At 37.9% G+C, this 18,818-nt stretch overlaps 1 protein-coding gene across 1 annotated transcript in view; it reads left to right on the forward strand.

Annotated features, from left to right (window-relative positions):
- The window catches only part of LRP1B (LDL receptor related protein 1B), a 750,266-nt gene extending 742,733 nt beyond the window's left edge, over window positions 1-7,533 (forward strand). The window contains exons 89-91 of the mRNA XM_064515494.1: window positions 1,808-1,952; window positions 2,995-3,093; window positions 5,649-7,533. Coding sequence (XP_064371564.1) covers window positions 1,808-1,952; window positions 2,995-3,093; window positions 5,649-5,789 — 385 coding nt within the window. The 3' untranslated portion in view covers window positions 5,790-7,533. The remainder of the gene's footprint in view (window positions 1-1,807; window positions 1,953-2,994; window positions 3,094-5,648) is intronic.
- Window positions 7,534-18,818: the final 11,285 nt, after the last annotated feature.

An 18,818-nucleotide genomic window follows, 5' to 3' on the forward strand; every position in this document is an offset into this window, starting at 1 on the left:
AAAAAACAGAGGCAAAAGGAATGAGAAGTGGTGAGTCTGGAGCAAGAAAAGGTTTACAGCGAGGAATAAAAACTGAGATAGGCAGTGTAGAGTGGAATACATGTTATGAGAATCTTGATCGTGTGAGGATACAGAGATGAAGGCAGTAGGGGAGAAGGTGGAGTACACAACATGAAGAATGATAGGGCGGTAGGTGGCAGGGGAAGCAAAGATGTTTCTGCTCTATGGAGACACCTGGGAGCGCTGATAGCTTCTTCATGGTTAGCAAAGTGGTGGCACTGGAGATGGAGATATAACAAGGAAAAATCAGACTCCAAATAATAAGTGTGGCCTAGTAGAGAACACCTGGCCTGGCAATCAGAAGGCATAGCATCTACTGCAGGCCTGTAATTGGCCTGTTTTCAGTCCTGAACAGCTTACTTCCTTTCTCCCATGGCTTATTACCCACCTGTGAAGCTCAGATAATGACTTCTTTTGTAAAGTCCTGTAGAAATGTGTGATGAACCTACCACTGCTGTAAACATGACCTTCCATGAGACTATTTCAGTCCTCCAGACTGTCATTACCATCTCACACACAGCATCTCTACTGCAAACTCTGTTGTTTACTAGTAAGCATAAATTTTTAAACCCTTTTCTAAAAGCCAGAAATATGTATAAATTCCCTGATCTCAGTGTTAGTAACACTTAGCATGCCAGGCTCCACAGACGTCATGTGCTGCTGTTCCTAAGCACCAAATTTAATCATAGCCAAATCCTGAAAACTAGTTGCTGGTCTGTAAGTCATTTCAGTTGAGCAAGTTACTCTCACTTGTTACATAATAGATCTTCAGTAGTAAAACAGAAGTGGACCTGAACAGAAATGAATTTAAAAAAATCTTTTTTCTTGAAATTGTATTTGAAAGTGTGTTTTAGCTTTTGTTATCTCTTCAGAGAAGACTTTCAAGTATTAAACTAGGTTTAGGTTGTTCAACATTTGTACAGTACAGATAAGTGTTTAAGAAATACATTTTTCTATGCCATTGCTGAAAAAAACAGATCTTTTAGCATCCTGTGACTTCTCTAGTATTGCCTCATAATTCTAGAGAACATGCTGCATCAGGAAAAATTACCCTCTTTAGGTTATTTCAGTTGCTTGAACTAAAATCTCCTTAGCTAAAAGAACTGAATTCAGCAACTCGGGCAGTTAAACTCAATTATGTGAAAATCATGTACTGGTCTTCATTGTTACTTAATTCAAGTTTAAAAATAAGAATTCATCTTTACTAAAGTTTGAAAAAATTCCAGTTGAACTTCATCTCTTCAATAACCAATTGATAAGGAATACAAACTGGAATTTTTAATGTATCACAATGAAACTGTTTGCTTGTCCTCAGATTATGCCTAACTTTGGCCTGCTGCTTTCAAATGAGAAAGTGGATGGTTCATATTAGGTCCATCCTGATTACTGCAGAGAAGCTGCAATGAATTTGCAGGGTCTTCCTTGAGATTTGAGGGAAATTTGGAAAGAGTGGGAGGAATTCAGGGGCATAAACAATGACTGAGTGCGTTATATGACTTCACACTGCTACAACCAAACTGAAAAAAACAGTAAAATGCTACTTCCAGTCCATGTCAGATCTGCACATATGCTGGAAATGCTACTTTGTTTGAAGAAAACAAGGACTTTCTGATCGTTTCTGCAGGAAATGCTCTTTCATCTTAATGATTTAAAATAAATAAAGTAAAATTCATACTTTTTTAGGATGAAGGATCCAAGAAATGACTTGAAAATTCACTAGTCTGTTTTTTTTGTTAATTCATTATAGGACAAAAACTATCAGAAGACAACCTATTATCAATGGAGGAATCAATGTAGAAATTGGTAATCCATCATATAACATGTATGAGGTTGGCCATGATCACAGTGAAGGTGGTCTTCTACCCTCAGATTTTACTGTAAATGCAGAAAAGGTAATGTTTTTTTCTAGTGGCAAAACTATTTATTTTATGTGTTACAATGATTTTGACTTTGACTGTGATTAATAGAAACTTAAAAAAAGCAACATTTAGATTTAGCTATACAATGAATATAAAGATAAGTTAGATTTTATTGGAAAAAACTTCATGTGTATGTTATAAATTGTTTTGCAGCGTGATGCTGGTTGATGGACATTCTTTTCTGGTGTCTGCATTTTACCAAAACAGAGTGAGAACTAAACTGCAAAATGCATTTCTGTCATAGAAATATCTACCTTAAATTACCAAATCATAACCTATCTTTTTTAATTTAGTCACAAATATACAATATATATTGTATAATAATATAATAATAATGTATAATTATAATAATGTAATATATATAAAATGTATATGAGACTATCTTATTTCACATATGAAAAGTTCCAAAAGCACAAAGCATTCAGAGTCCTGGCTGGATAGATTAAATATTTACACAAAGCCAGTAAGTGTTATCATTTTATTGTAAAAGATGCTGTCGCTTCTGCAGCACTACTCTTTAGTGGTTGAACTCCCTGAGTGACGTGACATGGGACGGACAGGGTAAAGCTGCGGTATCTTTCCTAGAGCTCTGTAATCAGACATACAGCAAAGGGCAGCCATCACTCTGTGGCATTTCTGACAAAGCAATAACCGGATTACTGTTAGCTCTAGCAATGGCATTGCTGAATCGCGTCGTCAGTGTGCGGAATACAAGAGGTAAGATGAAAAGGGACTAGCTCACTGGAGAATGAGTAACTGAACTGAACGGATGCTTATTTTGAAGCCTGGCTCTAATGCTTAATGGAAAATGATTTTCAGATGCTGAATTTCATTCTCCTTTTCAATGCAAGAATATTCCCAGCTAAAGAATACTTGTAATTAGATGAGGCTTTTTTAATTGGAGATAGCTCTAAAAGAATGTTTTTAATCACTGCACTGTTTGCTTAACAGTGATTAAAAGTACATGTGGAAGATGCTCTGTTAGCACAGAAACTAAAATTTTCTGTTTATACAGGCCAGATACATAGGGGGAGGGCCCACTGCATTCAAGCTTCCCCACACAGCTCCATCCATCTACCTAAACTCTGACTTGAAAGGACCACTATCTGCAGGGGTGAGAAATGATGATTCAAATCCATTTCATTCCACCACAGCCACTTCCTAAACAAAGTTTGTGTGTCATTTTAGATTAGAGGCATTTTCTGTTTGTTTTTTATTTTGTTTTTCTTTGTTTAATTGGCAAGAAGAATGACAGGAAATAATACATTTCAAATTTGTAATAGGGAGTGCCTCTCTGCGTACAAAATTTCATCTGTACCCATCATTGTAACATGATCTAAAGCTGTAAATGTATCTTTGCAAAAGAATGCAAAACCGTAAGCAATGTCATGCTTTTCATAGTGTTAAACAAAAATGACAGAAGTATATCTTGATACATATGCAATATATAGGTAATTAAAGGCACTTAGTGAAGTTTATCAAACTGAAAGAAGTTTCCAAGTAAATTAAAACAGGTCCTTTTAATTTAGGAGAATTTCATATACACTAAAATGAGCAATTTCCATTAATATTTGCGATGCATTTTTGGACTGTTCAGCTTCCAAACAATTTTTATTGATAATGATAATTAACATCGTAAAATAGTTACGTATAAAACATCAGACTTTGACTGAAGTTTAGCATGATTTTGCAACCACTAAAGTTTAAAAAGAAAGGGACATCATTAGAACATTCATTTTCATATGCCTCAGTTTATATATTCCTCTTTGTGCCATTTGCATTCTTGCATGATAAAAATAAGTTTTTTAGTATTTGAAAGTTTAACAATTTATATAGAGTATGATATTTCTGATGGACCACAAAACTGGATGAGGGAAGGTAGAATATACACCTATCTCTGATCATTTCCATTATTCAAGTCATTCAAGTTACTTTCTGTATCTCACTGTAGCGCATACTGCGTTATACTATTGGTACCCACAAAGAGGTATCATAAGACATTACCTACTGCTTGATATATGTCCATAACTCCATGAGGCACTGACAAATGAGAAGTGTCATTATACTGTTGTAGTTTTTATCCTTAATAGTGATTGTCAATCAAATGAAAAGTCCTGCCAACTGAAATAAACCTAAATTTGTTATCTTAAATTGCTGATGATAATTGCTACCACTGATGTAAAGTTCTCCAAGTCAATGTGCACAGAAAAGTATAACTGAGAATTTGCTCTCATAAATTACTACAATGGCTGATTACATATTTATGTGCCATTAATATAGAAGAGTAGCTTCTTCTTTCTTTCTTTTTTTTTTTAAAAATAAATGTGACTCACCTTTTTCTGCCTCCATTCCAGGAAAATGTGATACCAGGCAATCACTTTATCATCTGTAACAGAAGGAATAGGCAGCTTTTAACTAACCTAGATGAGTAGCTGCCACATCTAGCTAGCCTAAAGAATATGGAAATCTTGGTTCAGAGAGGGTATTGCTCAAAAGGGAAGGAAGAGAAAAGTTTCTAATCTGCTTTTAATCCATGTTAGCCAGGGTGTAGTCTGGGTGTTCACAAGTAAAGAACATTTATCCACTTCTGAGCTAGGTTACTCTGAAGTTCAGCCACTTCTTACATGCACCAAACAAATCAATTTACCTGTTTTTTAGCTTACTGCTGTTCCACTTGCAGTATTTGAATAAGCTAAGCTGTACTGTTTTGTTAGAGAACGATCGTAAGGTACCCTTTCCAGTTATTATAGGTAATAAGCTGAAAATCTAGTTGGATAGCAAAGGTCTTCTATGAGACAATAAAAACACAAAGTGTGAAGGAATAAATGGAGACAGTTGCATTAAAAACCCCGGATAATGCTTTCTCTTTAGCATGAATGGTAGAAGAGTAAGTTTTCGTCCATGTTACACATCCTTCTATGCTGTCAGACTCAGGAGATTCTTATGGACTGAAGTGCTTTGCAGAACTAAAAATGGACTTGTCCTATGCTTAAGTACCACTCATTTCAGGAGATTTTTTTATTACAGTTGAAACTACCAAAATCATTAACACTGAGAAAATACTTCTCAATCTGTAAATACTATGATGTGTTAACAGTTATGCTGGTTTATTATTAAATAAAGTTTAATTTACATTACTAAAGTATTGAATTTTTGGTCAAATCATGTTGTATATTTGGGCCACAGAATTCGAAAACATGGTCAGCAATTGATGGGATGCTGATGTCTTAGAACAGGTAATATACGGAACCTGTTGGTTGCAGTTTTCTACTGTTAAACTTGTTACATGGTCTCACAGTGCACCTCTTCTATAAACTTCCTCATATCTATTCTGAAATCTTCCAGTGTAATAAGGTGGACAAGTCAACTTCAGAGACATTTTTCAAGGTTTTTGTTTTTATTATCATCACTGTTTTTATGGTTTTAATGTCATACTATTCTGCATGTCACGTCATTGATTATTTTAATAGCATGTCTCATACCATGATTTTAATTTTAACTAAATAATTAACTCATTATCAGGTTTGGCAGAAGTCGAGGTACCTATTAAATATGTCCAGCTATATTTTATGTGTACTCGTTCTTGGTTTAACAAAACCATTTCCATTTCCATAAACATTTATTTCAGTTTAATCTGACTGATCTAATGTATGCTTAATTTCTCTGCAGCCAACAAATTACTCCAATCCAGTATATGCAAAGTTATACGTGGATGGACAAAACTGTCGAAACTCCTTAGCAAGTGTTGATGAAAGAAGAGAACTCCTTCCAAAGAAAATAGATATTGGGATAAGGGAGACTGTGGCATAATCTGCTGTTACCTTTTATACTCTGTATAAATGTATAAAATATAAGGATTACTTTTCTATGTACCAACAGTATTATAATTGTTTTGGCATCAGCATTACCTCTGTTTTTTGTTTGGTTGATTGTTTTCTGGGTTTTTCCTTTGCTGATGACTTTCGACTGACCATTTGTAAGGTATTTTTATGAAAAAGAAACTGCACTACGGTACAATTTACAACAATGCTGCTGAAATAACACACCTTTAAATTTGTTAAAATTGCAAACAACGTATTCGTTTGTAGCGTGAAAATGAGCAATCTATTTTCTATGAACTTTTTTGGTTCTACTTAATCAATGAAGATGGTATCTGCACTTTTTCATTATGTAGTCTGGAAGCTGTAGTACAGTGTGTAATTCTGTTTATTTTAAATGGTGAAAGAATGGTTGAATGGTCTACTCTCTTCTTTGTGCCCATTAGAATTTCTCTTCAAATCCTGATAAAGCTAGATAACTTTTCACAAACAAACATAACTTGCTTTTAAATTAGCTGTAGGTTGCCGAGAAGTAAACAAGACTATAGAAATGAAACATCTAATGATCTGCATGAACACAAATGATTATGTTTCAGAAATTCAGTGACTGTACATGATATACTAAACATATATACCATGTAAACAAGCTTTGTATTTATTAAAACCTTATAGAACATAGTAACAATATATCTTGAAAGCTGAAACCTTACTTGCTGTGGGACAAAGCATACGAACTCCAACAGTCCTGTAGGACAGTAGCCACCCTAGAGCACAAGAGGGCATTGCCTACACATGCATTATACGTTTATTCACTTAATCATATGCATTACTTATGGATTAATAATTCCCCAACACATACCAAGCAGTAGGAAGGAAAAAAAAAAACCTTAAGCACACACACATGATCACAGCATTCAGTTTTGACAATCACAAAAAAGTCATACTTGTTTAAAGATATACTAAGGGGTCCAAAACACACCAGTGTTTCCTTTAAGTGAAGATAAACTGTAATATTGCTGAGGTAAAACATAACCAAATTGCATATTAGTGGAACTTTACTTAAGCCCAAGTTTCAATAGTCTGGATCAAATATCAAAATTCAATTATGAAAACTGAAAAGCAAGAGTATCAGTTTCCAGCACTTCCTCTGACCTGGTCTGTTTTCTGTTGTTGCTAAGATGAAAAATCTGACTCATCTTTTTTTAATTTTGATGGAAATAGAGAATACAGTTTCTTTCAGGTTTAAACTGAATCAAAATATTTTATACATAACTGTAAAGGCACAAAAGACTTATTCACACACATACTGTGGAGGACTCTTCGTTCCTCTGCAAGACATGACTGACTTTTAGCTATCATAATATATTAACCTAACAGATTAAATATGTTTGTGGTTGCTCTTTATTCCCTTTGTACAAGCATTACAAAAATAACTGCTGTTTTATAAAAGATTTTTGTTGTACTATTGTGCATGCATACTACCTATTTCTAAACTTTGCCATATTGGGGCCTTTATAAACTCCTGATTTATGTAATACTAGTGCAATTTTGCTTGAACAATGTTATGCATATCATAAACTTTTTCAGGTTCTTGTTTAAGTACATTTTTTTAAATTGAACAGTATTTTTCATTTTGGTTATAATAGTCATTTTGCCTATGTTTCTACAATGAAGTGTTAAATACTTTATAAAAAAGATTGTTGACTGACTTATTTAAATGAAAATCTACATACTTATATCAGTGTGTTGACTAGTTTTTAAATTTAAATATAAAATGAAAACTAAAAGGAGGTGAAGGAGAAGAGCAAATTGAAGGGACAGAATGGTATGTTGTACAAATGCCTAAATTCCTTCTTTAATGGCAACTTGTGCTTTTTACGCAAATGCTATTTGAATGTTTTTGCAGCTCTGCACGTGTTTGGATAACTTTAGGAGGTGTATAGCTGTATATTATGTCAATAGAATGTTAAAAAATATTTTCTATAAAATAGTGAATTAAATAGTTTCATATCATATAGCTATGATCTTACAGTTTCTGCCTTTATTCTGTCAAAGTCATCAAAGATGATTTTGGCCCTCAGTTTTTGCATAATTGTAATTTTTATGAGGCATGAGAAGCTAGTTGCTCTTTGCATAAACATCATTGTTTATTTTACAGAAAAGTCAATCTCAAATATTAATACCCAGGCAGAACTAAATTTCAGCTAGTCAGTATGGGCTGGTTCAAGCATGAGTTCGAAATGATAAACTCTTATATTGACTGATTAAATTTATTATGTCTCACGTTTCCTCTCAGTGAGACATTTTTGTTTGCTTCACGTTAGTTTAAATGTGAATTATTTTAAAAGTTTAAATTTATTCATTTCCTTAGAGATACTCAGACAGTTGGCATCATTGGAGTTATTTCAGATTTACACTGGATAGTAGGTCAGAATCTGGCCTTATGCTTGTAGGAAGAATTTTGATGGGGATCCTGAGCTCTACCATTTCCCTGCATGAAGATCTCTAAATTACACCTTGGTGTAATAATCCCCAGTGGACTGGTGGGGGTGGGGATGTATTTTTTTCTTAATTTACCATGGTTCTCCATAGGAACTATTTCTCATAATCCCTGTAACAGCCCCAGAAGTACCATGAAACACATAAGGAGCTGAAGGGTGGCAGGAAATGAGCTGAGATCCTGGTCAGTGACCCGTATGTGTATCCATATAAGTTCAGAAGAATGATATTTAGTAATTATTAATGCCACAGGGTTTTGTGTGTTTTAGTTAACATAGGCTTAGAAAAAAAAAATCTGCATAAATGTACCTATATCACTGACTAAAGCATTGGTCTCTTCAGGGTATAGCTGCAAAGTTTCTTTTCAGTTGCTTTCCTGAAGATACTAATGACATTTCATATGAAGTGCTAGTACTGTACTATTTCACTGAATTCACCAAGCAAATTTTTTTCCATAATACTAACACTTTTTCTTTGAAATGTGGTTTGTGTCTTTGAATTGATATATCTTTTGCTAGAGAACAATGGTTTTAATATTTGCAAAAGGAAAGCTCTGTATTGGAACTCCCTTAAAATTTCTGCCTAACTTTATTATTGTCATGGAGATCACAGAGAAAGTGCCAACATAATAATTATTTTATTTTTATCAAGGTGACCAGAATCAATGTGGTCATTCATGTAATAAAATTATGTCTAAAAAAATTTTTAAAATTCTGTTTTCACATAAAAGCACATAATGTATCAGAATAAAACAAAATTTTTTCTCATGCATTCCCCTTTTGGGGGGATGAGAAGATGAGAAAGGAAAAAATGTCAGTGATAATAAAGATAAAAGGTCCTCAAGGTAATCAGCTTTAAAAATAAAGACATTTTTCATGTGGAACAAGCTGACCAACAGTGAATCTTGCCTGTCTAGCCCTGGGCATCTCTGCAAAGATACTCAGGCATTTGGAATTTTTCACATCTCAGAGAGATGGATTGGTGGGCAGAAGTATGGCTGACAGAGGGGATGACAATTTGTCTTCCTAGTTCTCTAATTTATCACACTTACCACCTCTACATGGGTGAAATACGGATCTGACGAAAATAAGGGTTTTGTAATTTAGTGCCCATACTGTGAGATGACAAAAAGGAGCAAAGAAGCATAAAGCATCTTTTTGCTGCCTTACGTCAGCAGCACATCACTTAGTACGTGTTGTGGCTGAGGTGACCTCTAACAGTGATCTTCAAGGCAATACCTGAATAGAAGAGACTGCTGGCCTCAAGAGGATGTTGAATGAGTTTTTCCTGGAAAGAGGATGATGTTACTGCTACTTCTACAACTACTATTAAACCCAGTAATGGTACACTGCTGGCAAAACTTTTTTTTCTCACAGAAATGTCTATTAAGGTATGTAGATATGCACAATATGTATAGTATCAGAAGTGACATGCAGTTGAGTAAAAACTCATTTTAACAGGTGAGTAGAAAGGAAGGTCTGGAAATGCCAGAGGAAACTCAGAGAGAGATATTAATTCAGGATTACTGTTAAGCTGTTTTCCTTTGAGTTACTGCATCCCAAGTTAATGTCCAACCTGGAGAAAAAGATTATGCAAACCAATCGCTTAACTTTTCTAAATCTTAAACAAGTTTGAACATTACAAGAGCTGACACGTCAACAGATTGCAAGATAAAACAGTACAGTCAAATTTCTCACATATTTTGTGTCAGTAATGTAAAAGCAGCGGTCTTGTATCCCAAAAGTAAGGGGGCTGACGATTAGTTTAAGATAAACATATGTAGATTTAAGGTAGTGCTAGCTGAAGAGATGATCTGCTCAACAGATCAGTTTTCAGCCACCTGAATAACTCTGGAGAAATGGGGAAGAGATTCCACTTGAGCTGCAGTGGAATGGATGTCCATGTTATAGAGAGGTCTAAATGTGCTGGTGTCCAAATCTAGTGCCAAAAAATACCCTGTGTGTGTGTGCTGTGCACAGAGCTTTCCAACAGGCAAAGGTCTACAGCCGTCCAGGAGCCTGAACAGTCTTGCTCTGTCCAAATACTAGGAGATAACGCTGGTAAGATATAAAGTTCCAAGTCCTTTGACAATTATAAGATTTGGACATCACCCCACAGGTAATACAGCTGGAAAGGCATCAGTGAGGCCTTTGAAGAGCGCAATAATTGCTGGACGCCAGAACACTGCCATACTTGGTAGGAAAGAGACAGCAGAGAATATGTCAAATACAGCTTTCTGTCACCTTTCCCAGACCTCCTGCCTCACTGGCTGGGTTTATTGGCACAGCCTTTCTTTTGTGGCACTCAGCAAGACTACACAAATAGTCATAGCTCTGGCTGTGAGGTTAAGGGGTGCCCTGTGCCTTCGGAAACTGTTTCCCTGGATAAGTGACTGTGACCAGTGACACACCAGGGCTGGTGTGTCAGGGCTCAGGCAGAAGGTTTCCGCTACCAAGACACATGGAGCAGCTCTGTGGAGCTCCATTCACGCTCTATTCCAACCAAAAATCAAAAGGGGCTGCTTTTGGGAGGGTGGTCCTCCAGCTCTTTTCGGATGAGTGGCTGGCCCCTTTCCCCAAGGAACTGATAGTTGTTCATGGCAATCCCTTCACGTGAAGGTGCATATAGATAATACTCCAGTTCTCCTTTGAGGCATGTTGTCTGTATGTAATTCACAGCCCCATCTTTCTGTTTTTCACTGTCAAGAAACAGGATTTGGAAAACATTGCAAGAAACCAGGAAGAAAGTTTGCTCCTCAGTCCTTTCATGCTATCTTAGACAACGCAGTGAAAGAAGCAAGGCTTAGACATCTCCTTATGGATACTTTGCCTGCAGTGCTTATAGATATGCTTCCAGTGTGAGTGTATGTATAGACAAAACATCTTAAAGAACAGCACTGACAGGTAAGTGACCTTTCTTTCCAGAGATGGATTATTTTGTTGTTTAGATGTCATGAGCATGCCCCTCTCTTCCTGGCGTACTGCCCTTCCAGACAGCCCATCAGTCCAATCTCGCAGTGGTTTCTTGGGATATGGGTTTGTTTGGAATAGTTGCATCTTAGACTAGGTGTCAGGCACATAACTAGGCGTAGACATTAAAATATGACTATTTTAAGAATGCCATATGGTTTACCTTTCCAGAACAGCTATATACATTGCTAGCATTTTGCTGGAGCAAGGCCCTGAAAAGCTTTTCTGCCTATGTATCTGAGGGGTTCTTGATAGTCAAATGGAGAGGACTTTCCCTGAGGAACTCTGGTGATCACCGTTGTATGGTGTCTAGCTATGGCATGCTGATAGTTCAGTTTAGATATCATCTAGGGTTGGCAAATTGCATTGTATAGGTTATAGGAGGCCTTTTTAGCCTGCAAGCCTAAGATATGTATGGGCTAACTGGTGACTCACAAGTCCTGAATTTCAAACAGTAGTTCCCAGTGTTGGCAAGCCTGAACCACACCAGATAAACCATTTCAGCTGCTGTGGAATTATGTACTGCCACTGTGAGCTTAAAATAGCAGTACATTATGATTTTTATCTGTTGAGTCTGAGGCCCAGATCCTGTTAAGAGCTTTGGTGTTAGCTGAACAGCTGACGTACTCGTGCAGAACCTACTAAAGTACGGTTAGCAAACTTCTTCTCCTCTTGGGAGCTGGCTCCCATGACCTGCAGGAATTTGATGAATATTCTGGACGCTCTGAGAGAGGATGAAGAGAGGTACTCAATATTAATTTGGGAGCGGCGCAGCAGAAATTCTGCATGCTTGGGGAGATACGATATGAAAATAAGTATTCTGTAAATCAAGAACTTCAAACTGGTATAAAAGCTAGAGTCACATAATTAACTTGAAAAAATAATTTATTGAGCTGTCATAGGTCCAGAACCAGTTTTCTTTTTCCTAGGGATTAGGAAATAAAGCGAGTAATCACATAGGAATATTCACACAGTGGAAAGGAATCTGCAGCCTTTTGTAACAGCAGCTCAGCAGAGGTGTCCTTACGAAGAACGGAGTGGTGAGAGTGAGGTGAGATGGAGGTGATGGAGTGATGGAGGTTTGAGTACCTTTTGTGTATTAGTTTAAGGTTACCCTTTTTTCAGGCACGTCTGTGTATACTAACAGCTCTCCTCTCCTCCTACCTTGCCTGAAGAAGTAATGTGGTGTATCCTGCACTTCTAAGAGTGCAGGCTCCTAGATGCACTGTGAAGCCTGATGATATTTGCTGGTTTTGATAGCAGGAGGAAAGTGGCCTCCAGGTAATTTCAGGGTGCATAGTGCATCCTCCGCTGACCAGGGTCTATTTGTTGAAACGGCATAAGATATTAAAGTACGCAATGCTGCATTGCTATCCGTACTGCAGAAGTCACAGATTTCAATTTATAGGTTCCTGATAGTCGTTTTATCTTCTTTTTAGTAGCAAGACAATAACCAGGGCACTTTGTACAACATAATCAGAGTTGCCATGCAGTAGCTGCTGTGCTGTATCTGAGATCCCGTGATTGCTCTGCAGCCTGTATTTCCCGAGACTTGAGTTCCTCACAGTGCTCTTTTGGTGGCCCTTCCGCTGGCTGGGGTGCTCCCCTGAGCTTCACCACAACATGTTTGCCCAATAGTGCTTTGTAGTTCAGTAGGCAGTCTGGAAATAGGTCCTTCATGTGAAGACAGTGACCTTCTTTAGGTTTCGTCTCAGTGCGTGATTCAGTTCACACATTGTACTGCCCTGCTTTGTCTTATCTGACACTTTTCAAAAAATATTAATCCTTTGCTCAAAATGTGTGATGATTTTCTGCATATATCTAGCTTTGTAATCTTGAAATGCCTACAGTCCTAATACTTCATGACCCTGAACAATATTTTAATGTGAATTAGTCTGAAATCATAGCTTTAATTCTGATTTTTAGATTGTTTCCTATATTGTAGAATCAAATATCTTTTCTCCCCTATTCTTAATGAATGTGGATAAAATGCAGCATAATTAAATGGCTGATTTGAGATTGCCATTGTATACACCACCTAAATTTGTGTCTGACAATACTAGGTTGTTCTTTTTCTGCTTAAAATTACAACATTAATGTAACTTTCAGCAATAGGCACTACAACATCTTTATAAATATTTGAAAAGATGCTGTTCAATGAACTGTGCAAGACAAGAGGTTGACCTCGGACAACTAATTAATTATCCCAATCAGAGGAACTCCAGACAAAGTACCCTCTCTAGCAATTTGAAAGCTAATTTTAATTCATGTCTCGTAAAAGTCACTTGACTTCCAATTATGATTAAATATGCAAGGTCACTAGAACGTGGCAAGTGGAAGAGCAGAAAGTAATCCCCTAGTACGGCGGTGACAGTTAAAAAGTGATGTCAGGCACTGAAGGACTGTGCAGGAAATCCAGATGGCACGTTGTCCTGTCCGCCGGGAAGCGTGAAGGACTGACAGGACACGACCACCATTTTTTTGGCCCCACTTCTGCATCCTGGTAAAATGCTTGACTCGTTATTTTCAAGACTGAAATGCGGAAGAGTTAAAGGTGTGCATAGGCCTCATCAAAATATCATCCATTAAAGAATATGTGTCAAATGATATGGCCGCTCTCATCATGCACTGTTCATTCTTGGTATAAAATTAATTAGTTAAAGGATTGAACGATGTATCTCATCACGGAACAGCCCTAATTAATCAGGTCGGACTGGATAGCAGTGTTCTTAAAGTGTATCAAAATTGCAACAAGTAATATTACATTATTTTTAAGGAGATATGAACAATAGGGCAAAAACCTTTTTTTCTTTCACATGTCATACTGAGATGTTTGTACATCCATTGGCATTTGCATCTACTGCTAAAAGTATTTTAAAATATGAATAGCATATTCCGATGCTTGAAAATATTGCAGTAACGAATCTGCTGCCTTAAAACATGATTTTTTTCCTCTCATAAAATACAAAATAAACTCATCATTTTAATCCTCAAAAAGTGAATATTTTAATGAAACAACAAAATGTTGACATAATGATAATGTAATTAAAAAGCAGCAGTTATCCTGTCTGATTTAAATAGCCGTATCTAATAAACACAATGTGACAGCCTCAATCTTGTCACATTTTTCTGCATCATGTCCTATTTTTGTGGACATCATTATTATTAGAGCAATTGTTGCAGTCTTCCAAAAGAAAAATGTTGAGGTCAGTCACTCCACACTCACTGTCACTCTGGCGTGGCTAATTGCTCTCGCGTCAGACAGGAACAAGCACTAACCTGCATATATTTAAATGCTATTTTGATGCTGCATCAAGTGTGTTTATTTGTACAGCTTGATGTAAAATGTGAAAGTTCACTGGAGAGGACACTTCACCCTGAGACACGCTCACCGCCTCTCCAAGGGGGAAGGAGTGGGAAGTGTGACCCTTTATTGAGAGAAGTAGTAGTTAATTAGTCAATCAAGCAAAGGAGATGACTCTTGACTTAATAAGGCAACAGTTCTGTCTCGGAGGAAGTGGAGCAATGCACATTTTAATTGAGAAGAACACCTACACAATCGTATGGATGTGGGGAAAATTAGCACGTTTCAGGGGAGCAGGATTAGACCTGGCAAGAGTCCTTGGGGCACTTGTAATACCTCTTACCAGACACCTTGGCTTCCCAGCACATCCTCGCAAGGCTCGAAAGAGTGCCTGAATTACACAAATAAACCTCCGCTGGCAACGCATGAGCACAGTGAAGAGGTTCACCACTTGCACCCAGAGAGGAGGAAGCTCCTTCAATGACTGGTGGTAATCCAGAAGGCTTTGGGGCAGGCAGGTGAATACTGGGTGTCACGCTTGAACCCTGAGGATTTCCAGCAACTCCAGTTGCAATGATTTCATGATATGTCACTTTGTGTACTAGGGTTAAAAACAGAAATAATGGTGGCATGGTGTCAGAGTGGGGCTGAGTCCAGACCCAGGTGTCCTAGAGTCCATCCCTTGCAGATAAAACGCACAGTGTCCAGGGTAGTGAGTGGAAAGAGAGTTATGCCCTAATCCTTTCCCATTTACTGGTCAGTTTTGACTAACTATGCACTCTCTTTCAAGTTCCTTGGACTATAAAAAATTAAAAAATGGAGTCTAGCCAGTGGATCACTTTATATAGTGTATATATATGTGTATATATATATAAATATATTATATTGAATAGATAGATATCAGATGGAAGTCTTCTATTTCTTGCTTCCAGCTAAAAGTAAGCTCTACCTACATTTATCCAAGGTCTATGGGACTCAATGACCAGCAGCATCTTACTTTCTAAATTCTATTCAGCCTTTGCTTATTCATATTCCAAAGTACTCGCATGCATTTGTATTTCTTTAATGTTTTCATTAAAGGCTTTCTTATTTCCTACTGTCTATGAAACAGTTCACTGGCTCGTTAAAAAAAAAAGCAGGGAAATTATCTGGATTTCCATGGATACAGATGATATGAATGCAGAGTTCTTTGTACTGAACTGCTCTTATTATTTGCACTTGTTATATTTTTAGAGTTTGATTTAAAGTTTAAAAACTTGTGATGCTTCTGCAAGTTTTGAATGACAGAAAACCAGGCATCCTCATTACAGGCAACCGTAGAGAGCAGGGAGGGGAGGGAACTATTTAATTAAGAATAACAAGTATAGAATCACAGGGCTCGACAGGACCACAGGGAGTCATCTTGTCCTCTCTCTGTTTCCCAAACAAAATCAACTATAGTTAAGCCATTTTCTATAGGCATTTGTCTCTCATTTTTGAAGACTGCCCGTGATGTGCTTAAACAACCAGTTCCAGTGCTTGTCCTTTCTTTGTCAAGTCTATGTTGGAATTTCCGTTGCTGAAACTGTGCCGCTTGTCCTACCCACCACGGACAAACCACACGTCTTTCTACAGCCTTTGGGAAAGTGAGGGCTGAAAATGACCCTGAGAACAGGAATACTTGCCCCACCGGGTTGTGGGGTATACATCTCAGCCCTGCTTTGCCCTAAGCACAGCACCAAGGCACCTGCCGAAATGCATCTCCAGCTGGGTTGTGAGCAGCAGCACGAAGACCAAAGAAGTCACGTTGCCCTGTCCTCACTGCAGCTCTGGAAAATGCCTGGTATCTGAAGAAAATGTTGGTGTGTGACAAGGGACTCAAGGAGTTGCTTTTCTCGCCATTTCCTCCTTGCTGCAGTTCAAAGGAACACAAAGATTGGAATTGCTGCTTTTTTTTGCTTACAAATCTTGCTCTGTAAGAGGAATGCATCAATCCCTTGTGATGTTAGGCATAAGTGGTGGGAATCTAACCGTCAAGCCCAAGTGACACTAAAAGCAAATCTATTATTCAGTACCTTCATATCCTAGTGGAAAAAAGCAACCCTATACCTATATCTAAAAAAAGCCAAGAGATAATTTCTCTGCAAATTTTCTGAACATCAGAGATTCACATTAAGAGACCTATCCCAATATTTCTAATACCAATATATCTCTACCAACAAAAACAAGACGGCCCTACAAAGAATTAAGACATACAGAATCCACTCTCCTAATCAATTCTGCCAGCGAGACCTCCTGAGCTCCTTTAGCTTGAAGCGCTGCTGACTTCTGCTCTGACTTTTTTCACAACAGCAGGCTTAATCTGTTGAAACGTCAAGTAATCCACATAATGAACCAGTAATTCCAATGCTATAGCAAAAGCCCTAAATGTAATAAACTGAAATTACCAACTCTAAGAAATTAAACAATGTTTTGAGTAGTGTTGCTGGAGGAAATGCCTACGTAACCTGTGGAACAGGTGTGGATCATCCATGAAAAAATACATAGGGCTTTGCAAACTTCTCACCACAAAAAGAAGCTTAAGGGATTATTTGATGAGGATCTACAGATCCCTCCACGGACACAGGGTAGCTGAATATAGAGGAGTCTTGATTCCCCTGCATTGATTTAGAATCAGATGAGTGAAATTTGATTAAGTTCAGTACCGAAGTATATTTTTGTTTAGTTTTGAGGCTTTGTTTTCAACCAGTGAGGCTAATTACCATCCACTCAAATTACCAAGCTCACCATTGCACTCTCCGTCAGTGGAAATCTTGACTCAAGATCAAATGTTTTCTAAACAGACTTGCTTTAATTCCTCCAAGACTGAATTCAAGCAGTTTGTACGTCGTACAAGGGGAAGATCGCAGTATTGGAGCCACGGAAGCTATAATTCTATGGTTTCTTCTTGAAAGCAATTTTAAGTGGTTGAAAACTTCCTAAGAGGTCCAACATTCACCACGTAATCAATGCACCAAGCACCAGTAACATTCATTTTCTTGTTCTATTTCAAAACAGCACCGTTTATTGCCTAGGGAAAGAGTTATGGTGGGAAGCTGTGAGCCACACGTTTTACACATGCAGCAGTCCACACTTCATGGCAACAGCGTTACTGAACAGTATTTTAAACAGAGCCACAGGTACGTGTGCGGTTAAGTTGTCTGCTGGTAATCGCAGCATCAGCAAGAAGGCAACGTGCTGCATTTGCAGAGCCAAAGACGAGCAGGTCCATTAACAGTTTAGCACTAATGACCGACTGTAAGAAATACAGGTGCAGACAGGCTGGCTGTAAAAAACCACGCAGGCGGCGAGCTGAGCGGGATAGCTGCTCAAGGCGGTCGGTACCTAAGTCCCATCCAGCTTTCCCTGTCGACACTTTGGTTCAACGCGCGGCGGCGACTGCCCAGCGGAGCGAAAACCCTCTTTGCAGGGCAGCACGGGGCGTCAGAGCTGCAAAGCGTGGCAGCCTCTAGTGCCGTATTTCCTACCCCTCCGGCTTTGGGGTACGCACACAGCTTTCTGCATGCAGGCACCTGGGGCTGGGCCCAAAAACATATGATGAAAAGTGTTCAGTTAAGCCAAAAGATAAAAAAGAAGAAGAAAGAAGAAGAAGAAAAAAGAAAGGAGAAGGAGGAGGAGAAGAAGAACAACAACAACTACGACAACAACAACAACAACAATGAATAGTTAAAGCGCTGGATGACTTTGGCATGGATCCTCACTAAGGGTAGAAAAACTGACTGTATTTTCCGAAGATGTTGGGTTTCCTTGTAGCAGAAAGGCAACCTATACCCCACAGGTTTGCTGCATCGATAAACTCTGTGTGTTGGGGCAGGGCATATTTAGGATTGCCAATATTGTTCACCTTCAGGAAAAATAGCATTTGTGTTACTTTTCATACATAAGTGATAAAGACTGAATTTTCCCTGTGGTTCAGAGGTTCAAGCCATACAGCAGCCAGAAGAATAGACATTTTTTTTTAAAGGGCAGAGTCTTTCTAATTTGAGATGATGGTTCAAATAGTTGGTGCCTTGTCACGTTCCCAGCTACTCTAGGGAGAGGGTTTTTTTTTTTTTTCCCCTCCCCTCAGCATTTCAGCGCATTTGCTCTCTGTTAAAACATGGAATTCAAAGAATGGGGAAAAAAGCCATGAGGAGCTGAGGAAACGAACATCCATATTCAGAGTAACCCTGACTGCATATTTCCATCAGGTAGGAGGAAAAACACTGTG

Source organism: Dromaius novaehollandiae, chromosome 7, assembly GCF_036370855.1.
Source record: "Dromaius novaehollandiae isolate bDroNov1 chromosome 7, bDroNov1.hap1, whole genome shotgun sequence".
Classification (NCBI taxonomy): Eukaryota; Metazoa; Chordata; class Aves; order Casuariiformes; family Dromaiidae; genus Dromaius; species Dromaius novaehollandiae.